General features: G+C 33.3%; 1 protein-coding gene across 1 annotated transcript; it reads left to right on the top strand.

The window, feature by feature from the left end:
- The first annotated feature begins 5894 nt into the window (after positions 1–5894).
- LOC137921760 (magnetosome-associated protein MamJ-like) lies at positions 5895–8756 on the top strand. Its single transcript, XM_068764578.1, has 4 exons — positions 5895–6074; positions 6792–6947; positions 7669–7825; positions 8582–8756. Exons 1-4 carry the CDS (start codon positions 5895–5897, stop codon positions 8746–8748), a joined length of 660 nt encoding a protein of 219 aa, XP_068620679.1. The 3' UTR covers positions 8749–8756.
- Positions 8757–23896: the final 15140 nt, after the last annotated feature.

Raw genomic sequence — 23896 nt, 5'->3', positions numbered from 1 at the left:
TAGAGAAAAACAGATGATGGTCCCTTGAGCTCTAATTTATCCTGGCTTGACTGTATGTATGTATGACCTAATATTGTGTATTCTCGTTACTGAATCTAAATATTAATTATTGTTTAATGTTAATGGTTCATTTTTTTTCAGGCAGCAACCTTTATGAAATAATTTTTCATAAGTTAACTGTTTATCGTTTAAGCCATAAATAAAATATTTTTTGGGCCTTATTTAGTGTTTTATTTTCATTTCTTTTTATAATAACTGTAAGGACAATCTGTGAGTTCAACAATATATTGTATTTGTCCGCGTATTTTGCTATTAAATTGTATATTGATGTTAATCCTTTTAAAGTAATTAATGTGTAGTTCAGTTGTTGTCAACTAAATGTACTGCATGGAGTTGTCTGCCGCATTCCAATGACTTTCAGAGTGATCACTTTATGCAGGGTAGTTGGATGGGTGAATTTTTTTTACAGATTTAACCACACTGTGTACAGAATAATAAATGTGAAACATTCTTATTTTTAATTCAAACAAAAAAAACATAATATTCAATAAACCAAAATTTCATTTTCAGTTTCAATTCACAATACTACTGTACTACTGTACAAAATACAACTGTACAAAGTACAAAATACTACTGTATAATTTTTTAATAGCGTATTTATTTTATTTTGTCAATAGTCAGCAAAGTTAATTATTAATTTTTAAAAAAGTTGAAGTTATAATTTATTTGGTCTATATAAAACGTATCTTTGAAATTTGTTTATTTATAACCTTTTCAGATAAAGAAATCATGCTAACTATTTCACACTCACAATAAATTGCGGTGCCCACACAAAAAGAATTTCACCGATTAATGTCAGTTTCATTTAAAAATTGATAATCAAAATTTGTTATCACTTAAAAACATTGCATTTAAGAATTATGATCTTTTATAGTTACTATAGTAATAATATGACTGACGTAAAATTATTCAAAACAAGTTACCCGACCCGAATTCCCACAGTTTCCAATAAAAGAAAAACAATTGAGACCAAATGTTTTATTTAATTTAATATAATGCTCGTTTTGTACACGCTAAAAATATATACATAGTTGCATAATAGTAAACAAAAGGTACAATGGGCGGTTTTATTACCTCGTGCAATTTTTTCTAGACAACCATAACATGTAAACAGAAGAGAGAAGTAGCTGGTAGTCATATATACTCATAATACATACAGTATAACACATAATACTATAATAAATAAAAACGACAAACTAACTTCGATCGTACCTGCATCTGAAAGAATAAAGACACAGAAAGAAAAAAAACTGAATTATTGGATAAGTAATCAATGGTCTAGTAAATATTTCTTAACCATTTATATATAACTTTAATATTATTAACCATTTTATTAAAATAGATAGTGGCGTACTATACTTCTTATATTTAGTAGTAAAGCATTCTACAACCCAACGGCCTATGTGGTAAAAGATTTCGCCCCGAAGGAAGAAGAATGTGCCGGCAATTTAATCTCAATTTCTATGACAATATTAAAAACATTTCACGTGTATCATGAAGACATTGACGTCTAGATTTTAATTAAGAGGTTTGAGAGGATTGAACAGAATAATATAGATCAGATAAAGAATGTGAGCGTTCCGGTGAAGTCGTATGAATAAGAAGGTAAACTTAATGTGGAATTCGGGAACATGTTCATATTTTCAAAGTCCAAATATGAAACGAATACAGAAGTTATGAAGGCGTTCAAGTTTATTTAGTTGATTTTCAGTGAGGTCTACATACCCGACATCTGCATTACCAAAGATGAGAAGGAGTGTCTGTGTAAGAGAAGTCTTGATAGTAGTAGTAGTAGGCAAAATGTTTACGGCATTTCTCGATTATGTAGACCCCATAAAATAAATTTGTCAAAATGAATGCCAAGATTTTTAACTGTGTCACTACTACGACGACTATGCCGTTACAAGTAAATACATGGGCCGTTACATGGTAATAACGCCCAGAAACCTATATCCATAGTTCTGGCGTCGCTATTCACATTGTCACTAAACGACTTTAGATCATCGTCAAGTGCAATGGTTTCATTAATAGAAAATTAAAATTAATTTCAACCAAACTACGGAAATGCTTTACTTGTACAACAATTCCTTTCTTCCAAATTCTATAACGCTCATAAACAGTCCAATCTAGTTCGGTCTTGATGACAAATTTACTTTAGGATACAAGTCGCTAATGTCGCCGCCTTACACCTTACACTGTATAACTTACTACACTAAGACTCTACTGTCCTAAATAGTGTAATCTACAATCAATCTGTTTCGTATTTTAACTTTAGGTTCAAAAAGAAAATCAATTTGGCTACAAAAGTACGTTGTACGTGTACATGTAAACACATGTAACCGAACCCGCACTGTGACACACGAAACGCACACGGGAGTCACCTTTGCACGGCCCCCACAGGACGCTGCCAACTACGCTCCAGCTACTGATGTCTACCAATTCACATCACTATAGATTAACAACGATAGCGAAACACCCAGATCCACCTAGGAGTTCTAGAAACCCAGGCACGGCTCCCATGTTAAATAAGCAGATGAACCCAATATCTCAAGCATATTGGCCTCTACCTAGGACACCCAGTCCCACCCCGGAGTCCCAGAAACCCGGCCACGGCTCCTGTGTAAATCAGGTAGGCCCGTCGTCTTAGGCTATCATAAAACGCGGCGGGATCGCTAATCCGGAAGGGTCCTCCACACTCGCTCCTGCAGACCCGCCACAACGACCATCATCTCAACATGGTTTTTAATCTATCTCTCGATATACATCATCTCATAATACAATTCAATCTACCAATGGTTTGTGCAACTTACCCGGGCGAAGGGTAAGTACTAACCAACCGTAATCGTGCAAGAATCTTACCACGTGAGGCCTATGACCGTTTACCAATCGGTCACAGCACAACACGGCTCCACCTTTGCACATCTCACGCGCGCACTCCGTGCACAAACACATCCTTCACCAGCGCATGTCGTATTCTCCTTTCACGTGTGCACTCCATGCGCCAACACATGCCTCACCAACGCATGTCCTCTTTATCCTAAAAAATACTCCCTCCGTCTTTCCGAAAAAAATTCGGTCTTTCCAATAACATTTCCGAAATAAATTCTGTCCTTCCCGAACAAAATTCGGTCTTTATCCTTTTTTCCATCTCGACAATCTGTACTATCCAAAAAAAGTAAAAATCGCATGGCGATTACACATTGTCAGGGTGACAAAAAAAGTTTAATACATTTAATTACACTAACCACGCGTCAGAAAAATTGCGTATTTCGCGACAGCTAACGCGCGAAAAAAGTCAGAGTAAAAGGTCACTATCAAATAAAGTGATACTGAAATGACCTGTTCTTATATGCGCAAACACGTGCTTCGCGAATGCAAATCAGCAATTTTCAACCCCCAAAATTCAAGTTATTCACAATCCCTAAATCGTACAAAACAGTTAAGTGTGTAATGAAAAACAGCACCTTGGGGCTGTCAACGATCGCCCAATTCTTAAAACGGGCAGCGATCCATAACTTTGACTCTGCCGCTTAACATAAACTCATTGATTACAGATGACGTCACTTTCAAAAGGATAACCCGAAATATTTAGACGCAGCTTTGTCCTGACACTGCGACATGAATTGAATTCTCCGGAAGACGCGATGACCTTAAGACAGGCATCGTAAAAAACATTTGACAGTCGTTCGAATACCAAACGGCATCGTCGGTATCTCTTATCACATATATCGCGTTGCTGGAGTTTCTTCCGCCAATGTTAGCTAGGTATTGGGCCCCATGTATCAAAATGCTTAACGGGTGTTATCGACGACTGACCGCCCCATCCGAGGTACCGTTTTGGGGCCCTTGGGCCTAATCTAGGTCAACGGTCACCCAATCCGGTAAATTGTAACATGTTGTGGCTCCAGCTAAGACTTCCCTGGAAGCCATCGAGCTTTCTGAAGGTAGCCTAACTTTAAAAAATGTTTTAGGTTAAGCGCTTTTCATACTTGCAGAATCTGCAAATGCCACTTAGCAATGTACGCCAGGTCGAAAAATTGTATTGTAATGACCTACGAATTGTCTATTTTTTTTATTTACGAAACGTATCTCTTAAAGTGTCGTTAATTCTTATATTACATATTACACGAATAACCCTTATTTCTAGCGCAAAAATCGTATCGATATGATGCTGACATCAAATAAGCAAATAAACCGTGTCCTATCTTGAATAGTTGATCTATTCGTTCTGGTTACTTCCTAATCCAAGGGTTTTCCATACTGTAAATTATGTTATCAGATAAATTGAAGTTACTAGACAATCTATTTTTTATTATGTAAAATTGATAAGTAGATAGTATAGATATACGTGCCGAGTGTAGACGAATGTTATATAGTAATTTTACGATGTAGTAAAATAAAAGATATTTTTTTCACATAATCACACACACATTTTGTTTTGTTTTTGATTATATCTATATTTCTTATATTCCTTTTATAAACGGGTTAAAATTTTTATACTTAATTCCATCACTAGTTCTATAACATACATAATCGTGACTTTGAAGCCCGACAGCATAAATATACCTAAGTGGTTTTCTAGAGTTATCTAATCGCATTTAAATGAAAAAAGGAATAATAATTATTGAAATAACAATAAACAGTTTACTCGTTGAAGCATAAGTAAATACAGGTCTCAAATAATAAATCACTGTAATAGCGAGACATGTATTACCATTAGAGCAAGCAAATATGTATAAGAGTTAATTTATAATGTCAACCAACTTCGAATCAGATCGTATGTTCTGGGTTCGATTAGCAGAATACAACATTATGTAATTAACACTTTGTGCATTAATTATGTAGGATTGCCTCAGTTTAAAAAAAAATCCCAGAGGATGCGTACTATAATATGATACTGTGATTGTTAATCAGCCTACCAATCGTGGCAATTTCTAATGGGCTGAAATGCGGGCGACGAATTACATATTTGAAAGAGAGAAAAACTATAGTAATGCAAAGTTAGAGACAAATAGTAAAGGTACATACATGTTATAATTAGTAAAAAACCGACAGTCAATTGAATTTCATTTAATATTAATAAATATATGATTTCAAACTGATTCAAATAGTTTTTATTAGTTCCTAATTAATTAACAGGTTAGGCTACATTCACAGAATAGTTAAGTAAGAAACTCTATAATACTATGATATGCATTTTTAACAAGAAATTCTTAAAAGCGTTTTTACAAAGATTTACATTGAACTCCTTTATTGAACAAAGCAACCGTATTTTTAAAATTAAAGCCTTTGTAAATGATTAATTTTGAGATCAAATGGGATATACTTCTTTTTTTGTTTATTAACAAGGGACACATGTAAATTTAAATACTTTAAAAATAGTGAAGTAATGCTTTGTTGTTCTAACTACTTTCAGTAGTACTAAATAAATAATCTAATGGCAGAAAGACCTTGCAAAGCACATTTAAGCCCTCTTTACGGATTTTCTGCTAATATCAACTTAAAAACTCTGACCATAAAATTCAAAATAATTTGGTTAATCATCTATCACGATACGCGCACTACTGTTTCTATAATCTTCATTTATAACACAATAATATAATTTTATTACTTTCTTTTGTTAGATTATGAGAATATAATCCCTGTGAATTCCATTTTTATCTGATATATTAAATATATATATTGGGACAAAACGTCGATTTAACTATACTTTTCATCACACAAGGTAAGTTGTATTTAGACTGCTAATATACCAATAACAATTATTAGTTTTGTTTACGAGATCTGTGAAGTTTTGTTGTTACAAAAGAGTTAGTATTTTACCAGATAAGAAAATGAAACTCCTCGTTGTGTTCGCCACTGTGCTGGCGTTGTCCACCGCAGCGCCCTGGTCTTGGAATCTTGAGGAGCTTTCAGCAGCTCTCCAGAGTCCCGCGACAAAGCCAGAATATATTCCATACCTTGAACAAGCACTCAATCAATTGATGGAAGAGATCTACGCAGGAAAACCAGTGGTATGAACTAAATTGAATTCCTAAAGAAAAATTTCAGAACGTGTTTGACAAATTTTGATTTGCGAAAAGTATAAGAAGGAGCCGTCCGTTGGATCGGGACTCAGCGGACTCTTAAGTCTTAAAAATCCGGGGCGTTTTACGCTATTATCAACCATCACATTGCTATTTACCACCTTAGTATTTGCAGTGGTGGATTCCTTTATAATATTATGTCTACTACGTGAGCAACCTGTAAATCTTTTTAAAAAGGATTTCCGTAAAGCTCAGGAATTGATTTACATTCAATGGTCTTATTACCATTGGCAAACATTAAGGGAAGTGATAATTCTAAAAACAACTTTCTTTGTTATTAGTATTATTGATGAATAATATGAATGATGAAATGATGAATAATATAGTCCAGCGGAATGCCAAGTTGAAGTGGCAGTGGCAGCAGACCGCGGACGGGTAAGTGTAGCGTACGACGTTCATCCACAAGAAGGACAAACGACATTGTCAGGGTCGTCGGCAGATGCTGGAATCTTGTCGCTTCCAATCCGTTCTATTGGAAATGTTTCAGAGAGGTCCAGCAGTTGACATCTTGCGGCTGAAATTATGACGATGATGATGATTAATTTAATTCATTCTTTTTTTATTTTACATAACTAACATTGTAATAATACTAGTGATATTTGTATTTTATTAGTAACATTTTTTCTGTGTTGTTTTATGTTCTAGGAATCAGTCTCTATATTAGTGCCCACTGTAACGCACTGGTCTCTCGAGGCTTTGTCTGCCGCCCTCCAAGATCCTGGCACCAATCCAGCTTATATACCTTACCTAGAGCACGCTCTAAACGAGATGATGGTAGCTTTGATCAGCGGACAAAATATGGTAATAAATAAATAACCTTGAAATTGAACTTCACACAACTACGTTATTCACCCGGTAAATTAAAACGCACTAAACGTCTTAATTAGGATTTTATTTGAAAAAATTAAACAGCTTTGTATTTTTGCTGGTGTTTCTCTCATAAAAGAAGCGGCAGACATATGATTTGAAATTAAAAATACTAACATAATACCAATATAAATTTAGTTGTCAAAAGTTTTCATTTACTACACTGAATTACTAAACTTCTTAAAAAAAAGACTACATTGATTACTAAAGGTTCATAAAAATTGTCTTTTTTTCTCATAAGCAAATCCTTCAAGGGATACCTTTCTGCTGCCGATGCAACGAAAGGTTTATGCCGCACATTTCCTAGCTAAAACATCACGATCTCCTTTTGGCACTAGAGTATTAACGATGGCTTTGTGACTCGACATATTAGGGTAGAGCCACACCAGTGGGGCGTTAAGGTACGTGCGGAGCAAATTTATAATCTACTTTCAGGTTGTGTTACGGCGAGGAAGGCGTGGTGCAAACTCCACCAACGTTGACGATCTTTGTTCTTTCTCTCTTTTGGGAGGGTCGCACCCCCTTCTGCAACATTAAACAATACTATTAAAAAACAATTGATATTGTAACAGTGTCATAAAAAGTTAATTATAATTTTAAAATCTACAACATTTATAATGACTTATTTTAAAAGGTTTCTACCAATTGTTTACAGGAATCGATCCCGGTTGTAATTCCTGTCGGTTTGGAACCTGTTCATGTCAGCTCTCCCGCTGATCCTGCACCTGTTCTGCCTGCCCCTGAAGTCTCAGCACCTATAGCGTCGAGCCCACTTGTCCAAATCATCATTAACGTTAACCATCAACAACAGGTAAGAACAAATTATCTGCTTGAAGTTTATAATTTTAAAATTGCAACACATGCCCTAAAAAGTAACCTAATAACTCACAAATACAGGAATTACTTGAATTAATAATCAATACAGAGTAGCAATAAGAATGTTCGTGAATATTCAAAATTTTTCTTTAAGGTGATAACTGATGACTAATAAAATTGATCATTGAGGAAAGAAATAATTTTTTCTCTTACGATGGCCACAGTTATAAATTTGGTTTTATCTGTTTTACAAATCTATAGATGGCACTTCGTGGATATAGAAGACGGCTGAACCATTTTTTGAATAAAAAATCTACTATTAACTTGTAAAATGATGTATTTGTTTCTGTCTCGAGCCGATATCAATCCTTTTATTTATGTTTCATAGATAGTGCTTACCACTCCGCTGTATTGAAACTGGCGATATGAATGAAGAACTGGCCAGTCCTATTTTGTGATCTAAAAAGAGACAAACAGGTTACCTCAACCTACCATAGACAAAAGGACAACTTAGTTGATTAATACTACTCGAAAGAAGTCTTTCCTTGATAGAAAATATTTTTACTATGTAAAAATATTATGAAATTCACGACATTTACATGAAAGTTTAAAAAAAATCTACATTTATTGTCCTAACAAATGTTGGAAACTACATTTTAAATTATTTTAGGAAGTTCCAGCCCCCGTTGAATCCTATCCAGTAATCGTCGTGGAAGATGCAGAAAACATCGATGTCAACCCTGTCGACGTGATCGCCGTCCAACCTCCAGCACCTGAAGATGCTCAGCCCTCTCCAGTTATTGTAGTGGATGAGGCGGAGAACATCCCAGTCAACCCTGTTGACGTCATCGCTGTCCAACCTCCGGAAGTCGGACCTCTTCCCGTCGACGTCATCGCTGTCGAAGCCCCAGAACAATAAAAACGATTTTATGCACAACTGATCCAATGTATTGCGTGTATATAGTACATGACATACATAATAATTTAAAATAAACCTTATTCGATCCCATTTATTAGTTTTATTGGTATTAAATTAATGGTATAAATGATTAACATCAAATGCGGGCTATTATTATAGCCAAAGGATAAAGTACTGCTATTTACGTACCAAACAGATTTTGAGGAAAAAAAAATAGAAAACGGTTATTATCCTAATACAAAATAACACCTAGAGTCAAGAAGCACAGTATTTGAAAGTTATAAAGTTGGAAAAATGTAGAGCAATGTAGTAAGAACTACAACAATTTATTCCGGAATATAGTAGTTTATTTCGCAAATTTCAAGCACCTTAAATATCAAGTTACCATAGTTCGATATTTTATAAAATACTATACCAATTAATTCACAATTTTTATTTTGTTTTCTACAGTGAAAATGCTTCCGCATACTAGATTTTTTATGTCAAACTTTCATTTACTTGACTAACACTCTTGACGTCTATTATTGCTATATGGCAGAGTCATGGGAAAGGTTACACACATTCGCTGCCCCACTAACGACTGTTTACGCATTATCTTGGAAGGAGATATATATTCCTCTCGTCTCAATGAAAAGGTGACCAAGAAGACCAAAAGAGCGATTATTTTCAACAGCTTCTTCACCCAGGCAAGAGAAGAGAGGGCGGTGCCTCATAATGCGATAGAACTCTACCTTGTCTTGTGGATGTCCGATGCGAAAGGAAAGTCCTCCCATCTTCCACCTCTCCAATGGCCAAAGTGGGCTGACCCACTCATAGCGGCTCTCGAGCACACCCTGTGTCTCTCTCTCGGACTCGGTCGTGTAGTTATACGTCTTAGTTTAAGTCTCCAGACCACAACTAGAAAGCATCCCAAGACACTATAAGAGTCAGACAAAAGTAGGGTTGGGTTACGATGATTGCGTTTTTTGTCCCGTAGGAAACCCTTCCTTCTGTCGGGGGAACGCAAAAGGATAATACCGAATTCCTACCGGCTAAAGCCTTACGTTTTTTTTCTACCTTTGCTGAAATTACAGTAACACTTTGGCATACCACGGTAATTTTAACGGTGTTGCCCTAGTGCCTCAATGACTTAGGGCAAGGCTAAAGATCCCGACCTGTTATTATAGGCGAGGCTACGTACGGCGTCCGACGATTAGATCTTCGGCTGTCTATGATGTTTCCGATTACTGCCTAACACAACTGTTTGATTTCTTCGTCTAATAAAATTTAATATTAGGCTATTAGAGAAATAATGTCTAATCTTAATAGTATTATCATTTACTTAAAACATCTGTAATGAACGATGTATGACAATTGACAATTAATGATTAGGAAGATCTGATAATATGATTTTACGATGTGATAATTCGATGTGGGTGTGGTTTTAAGTAGTCCGGTGTAAGATCCCCCTGCGTAGTAGATAACGTGTGTCATGTGTCAAACCGTACTGAAAGAAATATTTATCAGTATAGTGGATAAGAGTAAATCTTCATATCTATTCCTGGTAATGTCTGACTCAGTATTAAAATCTGTTGCATTTTTAGGACGCAATATACACAGGATGATATTATCTATGGATGTCAATTAGTGTATGGTCTACTCTATCCAAAAACCAGTGGTTACAGAAATAATAAATAATGTGATGATAAAACAGTACAAGCGTTTTCGAAATTCGGATTACATTCTTTTAAAAACAATTATTGTATACTATCTGTCCCTGTAAATGATGAATATATTATTAAATACACGTATTTGTATAGTATAATATTTATTTATAAGGTCTAGAGTATAAGTATCCCTTATTATAGAAAAAAAAATTAAGCGGTTCTGCTTTATTACACTGCGCAACTGCCCCCTTAACCTCCTGTGTTTAAAGAAAACATCACATGACGACTAAACTGGTATTTTTTTCTGATCAAATTAGTTTTGATCTATCTTTTATGTCGATAACCACGCAACAAGCATATGTAGAATATGTGTATCAATATAATTATTTATTTATTTTGTTTACGGTACGAACCAGATGACATAAGTTAATTGAAATCAAAGAGTAAATTTTACTGTATTTAACATTTTCAACATTGTACATTTCATACATTAAAATGATTAGTTTAAATATATATGAATCACGTGCATTGACAGACCAAAAATTCAGTATTATCCAACTGTCAATATTATCTAATCAGTCGAGCAAGCCCTGCGAGAAGACGTGATCTTACAAAGGTACCCGATGAAGGTTATTTTTGATTGATCAAAGTCCGTTTAAATAGGATATACATGTTTCGTTACGTGTCTTCTAAAGTGTCATAAAAGGTTTAAAGTTCTTAAAGTCGAGAGGTGGCTTGATATACATTAACGGGGTGTTTGATTATAGATGTCAATGTTTTAAAGGCGCGAATTTTTCAGCAAAAAGCTTTAAAGCTTTTACACCTATTTCCTATATTCTATAAAGTAATCACTCTGAAATTTGTTACAATAATTATTTTTTTCTATTGAAATGCTATAGGGTAATAATACCTCCTAGTAGTACAAAACCCGTAAAGATAGATAGTAAACAATAATTAGTTTAATTATGTAGTAATTTTAATTACGATATTAACACAACTAACGTTCACGGTGAACAGGGCTCGCTGAGTACTTGCATTAGTTTATTTGTGTGCACCTGTGATCCTGTGGTGGACCAGACCGTTGCACGCAGTAACTAACTACCACGTATTCGCATAAGGTAGGATTGGAAGTGGATTTGGAGAGAAGTGTGAAGAGTAACATAATAGCTTTCATTATGCGAGAGAAAGGATGCCATCATATGTTTTGTGAAATATTGTCACGAAATAATGTTGTAGGTTATAAATAAAAATAAAATTTTAAAGGTATAAAGCAAAATGTAACAAATGTTATAATATAAAAACGGAAATATAATGGCGGGCGGTGCACTTTATTGCACGACTACGACTGCATGTGCGGAAGTAGCTATATATTGGTCCTTTTCTTACTTAGTATGGACTTCCGCATAATAACGCCTGATTCCATTAAATTTATAGGGACGAAAAATTGTAAATTTACAAGGTTGATTTACAATGATTACAAAAATTGTGGCGAAGGAAAAGAGGCGACGTGTGAAAGGATTGTAAATGTACAAAAAGAGAATGTAAGATTAAAAAAAAAGAAAATAGTGAAATGGAAATTGTAAAGGAATTGTGTAAGAGAAGAGAGTTTCAACGTGTTGTAAAAATCATTGCGAAATAAAATTGCCTGTTATGTTAAGATAGAGGTGAATAAGGGTTCCTCAAAAGCGAGACAAATAATAAAACGTTAATGGACTGTACATTTATCGCCTTAAAGTGTTTATATCTGTAATCAATCACCCTGTATATATATTATACCCACTATATACATTCAAATTAATAATATTTAAATAAAACGTTCCTTTACCTGTATAAACGTTTGGTTAACTTGATCTATTTTCAAGGATTTGATCTGTCTATATTAGAAGAAATGCCACTCGACGTTTGGTCTACAAAAAAATCCGACCAACGCACGAATTAAAAATTTACAAATAAATCATTTTTTGTTCAACAAATTGTTTTAATTATTATTTTAATATAATTATAGATATCTTGTTTTAATAACTATGAGAGAAACACTGGAATATTACGTGAATATATTTTTTAATATATCTGTGTTGTGAATAAACATATACTCATAGATGGTATTTTAATTGAAGCTCTGTCCTGGCACATAACAGTAAATAGTATAAATGTCAATTAGAGCGAAGTCTTATTCTTTCATTTATGTGTTGGCTGACAGACATGATATTTAATAAATTATGAACTAGCGTAGATATTAATGTACACAGTATAATTCCTCACAGTTGGCATCTTCTTCCTAGTTCATTATAATTAAATTACTACTTCTTTCCTGCGCTTACCTATAAACCTCTTATTTAATAACTTTTTATTTTATATATTAGGAATTAGATGCTCGATAATTATGCATTTGATAATAAATTGTTAGAAAGTAATAAAAAAGGTATTTTTCACAGTATGATATGAAAACATTTTTAACTCTTTATAAACTTTACGATATTTCCTGAAATTTAGGTCATCGTTAACGGTGTAACAGCTATCATTCGCTTTTTTTTTTGCGATGTTTGTACTTCAGATATGGTATTTAGGTTAACCGATGATTTTATTATCTTTTTTACTTTTTGGAGAGTGCAATGCTCTAAATTTTATTTCATAATCTAAAAAATGTATAATACGAATTGATATATAAGATGACTGATTTTACATGTAAAGGATTTGAAGAGTGATGTACCTTACACGCTATCCGAAAATAGAAGTTTTCAAAAATAATAATTATCGTAAATCGAAAAGCGTAAAATGCTTTTTGTTGAAATTTTTATTACGACAAACTAAAATCATTATTTACTGTTTATCTCTGCAGAATTTGTACTGAATGATATTTTTGTCATATGTATAATTTATACACGCTGATTGAAAATAGAAGTAGCTATATATTCATCCCTTTAAAGCTTTTACATCTGCAACCAATCATTATGTAAACAGATAACTAAGAAATTATCATTTTTAGATGTCTGTTATATACTTGTCTATTTGAAAAATATCTGTCTGAAAATTTCATATTGAGGTAGATAATGATTGATTTGGATGATGACGAGGATGATAACATGACCTACGTTTTATAAAATATTTTTCTGCTTTAAAAACTAATGTTTCATCAAATAATGATATGGTAATTTTCCTATAGACAAGACAGTGGAAAATTTTGTTTAGTTTATGTTTATTATTGGAAGTACACATGACGAAGTGGTATGATAATATAGAATGAGTCATATCTGTGAATTTAAGTTAAGTATAATATTCTTATTGAAAATTGGTTTTAGCCACGCTTTTTCTAAACATTGAAAGAATTTTTACAAAAAAAGAAGTTAATAGTTATATTCATAATAATTAAGAATCACCCGTCAAAGCGACTTTGTGGGTTCTTAATCCGGCAAAATAAATAAAATTACTGAACGAACCGAAGTTTCCGTGGGAGCGCTGAAGATTAGTTACTGTACACAGGTCCAGGTTAAGCGCCTTCAATCGCCGTTTAAAACCTGCTGTAAAAGCCACCAATGCCATTATACATCGTATTAGTCTATAACAAAAAAAAAACATATTAGACGGCCTTTCTTCATTACACCTTTACTCTTCATAATCTTTTCTTACAAGACTTCCTACTTCTAGTCTTCCCTAATAGGACCGATTGAAATCGATATAAATCCAGCGTATTTCAACCACAGTGGCATCCATTTTAGAACCGCTATGTGGCCTGCCCACTAGACTTCGATCGCCTCATTTTTGATAACGGTTTCTTTTTGTGGTGCGCGTTTCCACTTAGCACTCTGGAATTTTTGTGGGGTAAATATAACTATATAACACGCAGTAAAGTCTATTAAAAACGCGAGTAATTTAATAATTTGATAAGTCATACTGCTAGCATTGATTTATAAAAAATGAGCTGACTTGTTCAAAACTTGTTCCAGCGAAATTGCGAGTAATCAGTCGCAGATGAGTATAGCTGGTTAATTGACAGTGCGATTGTTTTTTTTTAATGCACAACAGCAGAAATCTGTAGTTGCTCTGTATCACACAGGGCATATAGAATAGGATGATTTATTTATTTGAGTTATATTTAGTACATGTGCATAACGTAAACATATTTCCTGATATTTACATAGAAAAATTGAGTTAATATTAATTAGGCTCTTTGAAATAGTTATTTTAATGTCATATTCGGATGCAACCGCGACTGAATCAGATCCCTGGGATCCGCTGGAATACCAGATGCATGGCTACTAAGACTTGCGATCGTAGGTCGCGGGTTCGATTCCCGGGATATAATCTTATATATAGTTCACAATTTGTTCATTAATTATAGAGGATTGCCACTGCTTATTCCCTGCGTATTATAATATTACACCGCGATCGGCAGCTCGCTTGCCATATTTTTGGAGGTGGCCTATGGCTTATAGTGGAGGTCTATGGGCTGAAACGAAACTCATATTGCTTTAAAAACCAAGTATGTTATTTATGGTTATAATATAAAACAAGGATGTTCTAATTTTATTTATTAAAGCAATCATTTTGGTGTTAAATTTATAGCAACATTTTGTACATTGATAATACGTGGTTACATTGAATTTATGGTGAATCACTTCCAAATAGTATTATTTATTTTACCTTATGCCCAATGAAGCTGATTATCCGTAGAATTATATACGTCATTTAACTAAACGAAAAATGACTTCATATATGTTTTTAAGTATAACGTCCATAAATATACAGGATGTACTTTAAATAAAGTCATGCCAAATCAAAACAGGACATCCAACCACAGGTGGGACAGACTTTAAGTGGACCATGTTAAGGTCTTCGGAAGACGCTGAATATTCCGCTTCCAAAAGGTTTTTTTTAGGAAATCTTTGAGGAGCCTTGTGGCCAGTGGACGTCTTACGGCGTAAAAAATGTCAATGATGATTATAATGATGAAAAATGATGATTATAATGATGAAATCGGGTGATAATACGGTCACATTTTGTCTTAGATAATTAATTGAAAATATTTACCATAGGTGGATTGAAGTAATGTTTACATAAACATAATAATTTTGAATACTAGGTTTAATAAAAAAGTTTAATTTCATTTCAAAATAAGACCACTACATAATGATTTTTGCATTTTATATAAGGATTACTTATAATAATAGAACAGTTAAAAAAAATAATAAGAAAAGTAAGGATTTATCGTCATAGTAAGAGATTCATAAAATTGAATAACTTTCTTTTATATCGATAATTTAAAAAAAGGGACTTAGGTTATCTAGGGTTAGCCACTTGTCCTATCACCCGGCTTCAACTTGAGTTTTATATATGGTACTACCCGAATGAGTTCATGCGAAAAATTAACAAGAACATGTGAAACATTTCATATCGCGCGATAAAGTTCGGTGTAAACGCAGATACGGTGACAAGCCAAGCCCTCTGATATCTCGAGGGTTTTGATTGTCCGTGATTTATAAAACAGGGAAGACGGACGGTGACGCCAGTACGCGTTCAAGCTTCACAGGAATTAGCAAACCCTCGCCTACAATCAAGTAAGTCTACTTACATTTTAAAATAAGCTACGATCGAAATGTAAGGTTACTCTTAAATTATTTGTTTATTATAAAATAAATGATGAAGAATATTTTATTATTAAATATATCAGAACATTATAACTCTACGATTCTGATTTGGAGTTTAATATTTTTATACTGCAAATTACCATCGATTATATTGTAATTGTTATCGTAAACATACTGATTATGCCAATTAGATCCACAGCGGTTTACTTTTTATTTCAAATAAGAAACACAAATAAAAAATCTATTTTAACGAATGTATGTAACTGACATCTTCATTCGCTAGTTATGTTTTAAAAATGGTTTCTAAACTTAGATATCTGCTGTTTGTATACCTTTTTAAAATGGTTTAAAAAGAAATCGACGAATTTGATGACACCAACTTGAACAGATATCTTGTATTTGATAATTAAAATAAATTAATGAATGCTTATTATTGAAGTTTGTCATTAATAATGTTAATCAGTACATGCAAAATTATTATATTTTATAAAATTGATTTATATCCATGAAACTTAATTAAGTTTCTATTGATTTCAAAAGTATGTATACATAGTAAAACACGACGTAAATTGATAACAAATGCCAATGGTTATTGGTGATGTTATTGTAAGAAAAATTAACTAAAAAGTACTAAACTAAATTACTTAAAAGTATACTTTTAACAGTTTCATTGTAATGCGGCGATATAAGAAGCGTTACCGAAAATAGATTTCAATTCCTTGATTTAAAAAAACGAGTGTATTTGGATGATATTTCCTATATTAACACTTCTTTGTGCAGCATATTATGCAAATATAAGTTGAATTCCTAAAAGAATCACGACGTTCCTGAATGTTCAGATTAGGAAATGTATTAATCTGATTAATTAAGTTTAGCTTATCCGTAACATGTACTCATTAATATAAAATTCGAGTCAATCAATCAAAACAACTTTCAGATAAAATATTTAATTTCGTTATCATACGCTATTTAAAGTAAATTTATTTTTAAATTATTGTTTCGGAGAATAGACGATGTGGATCTCATCAGTGGGCCAAAATATACCACATGTTCGTAGAGTAGCAACTTACGGAGGGAGAAGTTTTCGTAACAGTTTTAGTAACAAGTATAGATGATGTGCAATTGCCGAAAACGTAATTATTAAGTTATAATAAGTTAGTAAACATTTCTTGTTTATAAAGGAATTTGTGAATCTGTTCGGGATTTAGGTTCCGTAGGTTAAATGGACATATTTAACAAACTTTTCTCATCAAACAATTCAATTTTTTTTTTATTTATGACATTCAGTGTCGTATAAAAGATGGCGTCAACCTCTTTAAGCAATAATGCGTTGTATCTCACATGAATTGGCGTATTTTTTCTCTATTTTATTTCAGTAATGTTAGTCGCCGTCACTAATTATGTGCATTTGTAAGATGCCGCACTATTTCAATAATTATTCGTCGTGCATTTAAATTGAACGAAATCAAAATTAAGTTAATACATATATAACGAGATAAAAAAACAGTTGAACTTTCAATACATAAATTAAATAAAATGGAATAAATGTTACAATTTTTTCGTCATTTTGACCAAAAATTTGAAAAATATTACATGATTTACAATTTTTTTTTAATTTGTTTAAACGCGTGTGACAAAAACCAAACACACGCCCACATACACATAATAAAAACTACCTTTATCTAGAAACCATGTATTTAAAATTAGAAGAACATTTGTTTCTGAACAGTTTTATAGTTCCTTGTTCAGTAGTAGGCTATGAGAAGTTAGCTGATTCTAATATAATAAATTACATAATTGAGTAAAGCGGTGTTGTAAAACAAAACCAAATTTAAGTACGTTTGTTAAATTACTTTTCAAAGAAGTCTGTAAAGTTGTTGTGTTGGCTTTAAGCTCTTTGAAATAGCTTCAATAAAGAGTTGTTAACATCTTTAATTTTTGTCGATGAATTTATAAGTTTTCCTATTTATCACTTAAGAACATACTCGTACAACATGGGGATATTATTAAAAAATCCATGTAATATAATTACTATTAATAAATTGGTGTGAATGATGCGTCAACAATCAAGTTATTTTTACTTAAACGAAAAATGTAATAGTTATTTTAAAATGAACTTTTTGTAAGTTTAATAATTATTATTTATTGAGGTAATGTAAAATGTATGTAAATAAAACGATTACTCACAAATATACTTATGTGTTAGTTTTGATTGAAGTCAAATATCTGATAGACAGACATGAGTTTTAATTTAGGATGAGTCATAAATGGGACATGGACAATGTTATTAAAATCATTTTTTTAAAATATTTTATCACTTTTTTCTTAAGGACATTGGTGGTACTTTAACGAAAATGCTGAGAATCTTGAGTTATTCGCTAAGCAACACATGCGTCAATAATTATTTTATTTCATCACAATCATCACGTGAACCGATGTCTAACGGCTCTGATCTGCGATCAGATCGCTGCAATAACAGCATTTAGTGACTTCATGCGACCTTGACTATGTCGTCGTTCCACCTAGAGGACAAGTCAATTAGGATTTATTAATTTATTCGTGTTATTTTACACTTATTTCCACACATACACACAAAAATGATTTAACATTTTGCATTTGTTCCCAGTTTATATTTTTAAAATGTAATTATACATCTAATAAGAAATGCATTTGTACAGATAAACAATCATGTCGCTCCCGACCATCACTATTGACGAGCTCTCCAACGGAATCGGAGACGCAACTACAAATGCAAGCGCGAAAAAAGTTTTAGAGGGAATCCTCAATGACTTTATGGATTTGCAATATGGAAAAGAAACTCCTTACACCACCGGCAAACAGGTTGTGCCTAGTGGCAGCACCATCGAAGACGTAGACAACGCGATCGCTGACAGCAGCACGGAGAAGAAGTTCAAAGACGTCTTCGTCAAGATCTCTGACACACACAAGAGTGGAGATCTTACACCTCAACCGAACGATGGCAGCTGGGATCCGAAGTTAACACCTGTCCTTGTTCTTGTTACTCCTAAGAATTAATTAATAAGTTATTTTATCACGATAATACCATTCATCGATTTGTTTATGATTTTAATATTTAAGAATTTAAATATACATTTCATCTAAAAACATTTTTTTTATTAATATTATTAACAATCGTTTTTTAAAGCGACAATAATAACTGATCAAGACGAGCCTTCATACTCGGGGACCCCCCTGAATGCTAAGCGTAAATTAAACGACAGCCCAAGTCAAGGTCCTTTTTATCAAAAACCTAAGTGCTAGGCGGTCTCTCAGTTCTGTTAAAAAAATACTTAAATGTCCTAGCTGGGACATAGAATTTTCACAAGGATATTTCTTGAATAGTTTGCAAGCTTAGCTATTTTATACCTAATAAATAGTCGTCGTTTCAGCCCACAGACGCCCCCTGCAAAGCATAGTCCTATATAAACTATAATCGCTACGGTTGTCAGGCGGTTTGGCGATGGCAGTGCTGGTACCCGTTCTCTGGAAACTTGTTTGTAAGCAGAGACGATCCCATATAATTATTGTACAGAGTGTGAATTATAATATTGTATCCCATGAATCGCACTCGCGAGCTATTATCGCAAGTCTCATTCATCTATCGCAGGGCTTCATTACTGATCATCAGTAATAAATAGTACAAAAAGTAATCTGTAATTTGTATGTATATCTATTTCTAGCCCCTTCTATCAATTATTGACCTCTCGCTCTATTTTTCCTCACTAACAAAAACCACCCAAAGGCTGTTTGGAAGAAATCATCGTTTGCTATTTAAGCGCCCGTTGTACTTCATTTCATATCTATTTCATATAATTTTTTGTCTCTGGTGGGTTTATCTCCTTCATCCCGTGATCAGGTTTTTAAATAAAATTTTATATAGTACTTGTCACCTTGACACATTGACGTTCTTTATATTATTTGGCAGTAATAAAAGATGTTATAGTGGTCTGGTCATCATCATTTCAGTTTTAGGATGTCCACTGCTTAATATAAGCTTCTCCCACAGAATTTTAAAGTGACCGGTTGGAAGCTGCCTGGCTTGGAAGTCATCGAAAATTTGGTGGTCTATGGTCTCCACTCCAGGACCTTAGGGTAGCAGGGGCTATTTGTTCTGCACGTTGTATGGAATCTTAAAAATAACTTTATTTTGAAAATAAAACAAATTTAATATTCACAATTTTTTTAAAACGGTATCGCAGAAATACATTTTTCTTTTAAATTCAAGTAAGTTAGACGAGATCTGTCACTTAAAATTAAAGTAGTTTTTGAATATGAAGTGAATTTCGATTACCTTACCCGGAAACCAATTTAAGTTGATAAATTGAAAATGATTTACATATTGTGTGCATTCAGAAACTTTGGGATATAAGCAATTGTGGGTATGGCTCTAGTAATTTAAATTTCAACCGTTTTGTCACAAGTTTAATTGATAGTATAAATACTGCTTCTGATTAAAACGAAATTTCGAGAAGAGAGTCTTTAAGTCTAAGATGTATTAATGTATTTGAAATATCATCTTCCTATCTATTAAAATCATACGGTGTGAGGAATGATACTATATTAAGTTTAGTTTTTCACTATCATATTGATGTTAGCTGTTAGAGGCCCACATCAAGGCGTTCTCTCCCACGAAAGTCGCCTCATTGACTGGTATAGCGCTCCTCGTGTCCAGCGATATCCCGCGACTGTGGTTACGTCGACGGTCCACCTAGTGAGGGGCCGCATTTACCGGTTCGTGGTCGCCATTCGAAAATCTTTTCCATCGATCGTCGGTTGCACAAGCGATGTGCCCCTCCCATTGCTCTTAAGACGAGGAATTCTTCAAGCTGCTTTGGTTCTTCTGCGGATCTCTTCAATTTTATTGCAATTCCACTGTTTAGCTCGAACTAGAAACTAATTGCATTAAATCTAGTCGATAAGACGACCGTCCCTGCCGTAATTGTAATGTTGTTAGTAGATGTAAAAAAGTTTTTAATATAAATATCACAATTTTTTAAATTTAAATGAAATTCTTGGAAAATAAATAGTTATATTAAAATATAAATAATTAAGTGATATTATTATAATATAAATATTACATTAACTATTTTACACGTGCGTAAATTAGACTGTAATTAATTTAATTAAAACTTCTTAACCGTTCTTTTGTAAATTTGCTTCGTTTAGGGGTTTCTCGAAAGCTTTCATAAAAATATGGTTAAATATGGTTTGCGTTGACTTTCTCCTTAGTTGTGTCCTGGTCGGTTCTCATGCCCCATGCTCTCGCTAGGTGTCGCTATTTATCTCGATGTTTGGCAGAGTAAGAGCGTTCATTTACAATGTTTTAGCTACAGTTTTTAAAACAGTTGTAAATTTAGTTGGATAGAGTCCACAAGTCGCTTGTCTTCTTTCCCTTGAGTATTTATTACATGTGCAAAGAATTAGAGGATTCGTATTTTTACAGTCGACGATTTAAAGAACAAAATATCGCAAGGAATATATTCTTAGACAAAATATAATAGATACTGTATAAGCGATGACGTTATTCTTTAAAAACCTATTTGTCCATCGCTTAAAACTGATATCGCATCTAGTCTTATCAAACTATTTGTGATAACACTTACGAATCATTTTGTGTATGTATTTTGTATTATAGATAATGAACATTTACAATGAATTACATCTTCATTATAGTACGTATGTACACGTACGTAGTAATCGGAATAAATAATTGAACATAATTATATTTTTCATCTTCATCTTTATTTCAGCCATAGGATATTCACAGCTGGACATTAGCCATCACAGATTTCGAAAAGAATTCCTTGGAAGAGGCCTGCATACAGCTACATGTGTGCTGCTCTACTTCAGCGCTAGCTAGCGCGCTTCTGCAGTACTTGTGTTAGTTTATATGTCTTCTCATTCTTGATTCGATCTAGCATAAACATCCTACCTGTTCACTTGACAATGAGACCCGAAGTGAGAAATCGTATTATATACATACAAAATTGGGGGACTGTGGTCATCTTTACTTAGATTTTATCGATATGAGATCACTTTCTTTGAGAATAACTGTAGGCTATTGTTAAATCAATCGATTGACCGGAGCAAGATGTAAGTATCATCAATATCCGTTTGACCCCGTCTCTTGTCGTTATTATTCGCCTTAAGGTGTATTTCCGACACATAAAATTTTATTTACGCAAGCAACGTCGTTGTCAGGAACCTGCCTTGTTAGAGTTCAGTTCGCTTTTTAGCATAATCTTGTATCATTTTGTTAAAGATTCTATTTTGTGTGAATTTGTTTTAATGGTACCAGTTTTTATGAATAGTTAAATATTTTATGAAAGTTTCTATTTTTCACTATGCACTCAAAAGAATGTAGAATAATAATGTTTTAACATAGAAATTGATTAATCATGTGAGAGTGTATCGCTGCTTTTTTATTACGGAGGATACGGTTACCACTGTGAATCCTAAATTATCGACAAATATAATAATTTTTTGTTAAAATATATACCTTTAATTAATAAAAGTTGTAACTTACTGTAATAGATTGGTAACGTCGAAACGCATTTTTGTATTTAGTTATGAGGTTTATTGAGTTTTTGCATACAGAAAATTTAAAACAATAATGTTAAGTAAGAAATACTGTACTTCAATTCTATTCCCATCAAACAGTATAATCTAACCTTATCTTATAGAAAGCATTCAGATCAAAGCCCAAGGGACAGGTAAAAAGTCTACATAAGCCGCCTGTGAGTAATATTTGGTCCTTTGGCAGTGAGATCGAGTAAAGCAATTTTCTACCCTTTTGCAAAATATTCTTGCTGAGTTTTTTGTGCTTTTACTTATTTTAACGCGTGTAAAATTCACATCACGTCATTGGATATTTCTACGTCATTTTTATGTATAAAAGTTTTAATAATTAGTTTACAACAATTTACTTATTTTCAACTGTTTGCTATTTGTATATAAAAGGATTTTTTTATCTTTAGTACGAATTTTGAATTTACAGGTTTCGATAATTATTTGCATTCGTTTGTTAAATATTATACCACTCCATTTTATAGGGAGGTGTAGACGTAGCTAGGCCAACCACTAATTGGACTGGCGACATAATTAAGGTCGTGGGAAGTTTCTGTATGTGGGCAGCCAAAGACCGGTCATTTTTGTGGTCTTTGTGGGATGTCCATGCCTTGCCGTGGGCATCTAACGGCTACAAAAAGAAAGAAAAGAGAAAGTTTAAGTTTTTCATATTTTTGTTTTACTTAAAATTAGATTATTCAGAACACACTTGAGAAGATTTTTCGTATTTAAACTTGCTAAGCCGAGAGAAGTGCATTTATTAAGTTCGCTTTGCTAACTACTAAACAGATCGTCGATAAACTACGATTCTGCGGTCTGAAATAATCTAACCGCAAAACATGAACTATTTCACAAGCCGACGTAATGGGATTCGGTTTGGCATATTTTCAAATAAGTTAAGCCGTTTCGGGCTACTTAGCTCAATGGTTACTTAGCGCTAAGTTTACTAAGTCACCTAACTTTTGACATGCGACGATCAGTCGCCATTTTAATCTTGAATAAAAAACTCTCGTTTCCTTTTTATTTATTTTTAGACTAAATTTTTTGTGAACGTGAAACAATTTAATGAATATTACATTTTTTTAAGAAGTAAAGATAGCATTAATTAAGTTATTAGTAATTATACAAAACTTGGCAAGTTGTAGTGGCAGTGGTCAAGGCACATAGGGCGCAGAACTAATGGTCTCAGGGTTCTAAAGCGGAGACCGACAAGGTGAATAGACATCCTTGCTAAGGTCGTCAGTAAATAAATATGCAGACCGCCTCCAACCGGTCTTATACGAAATCTTTGGGGAGGCCTTCGTAATGCAGTAGAAGCCTTTAAGATGC

The sequence above is a fragment of the Battus philenor genome, unplaced genomic scaffold (assembly GCF_028537555.1).
Source record: "Battus philenor isolate CCGP_79_NKW_IND1 unplaced genomic scaffold, ilBatPhil1.0.hap1 SCAF_19, whole genome shotgun sequence".
Classification (NCBI taxonomy): Eukaryota; Metazoa; Arthropoda; class Insecta; order Lepidoptera; family Papilionidae; genus Battus; species Battus philenor.
This window is presented reverse-complemented; position numbering and strand designations above follow the sequence as displayed.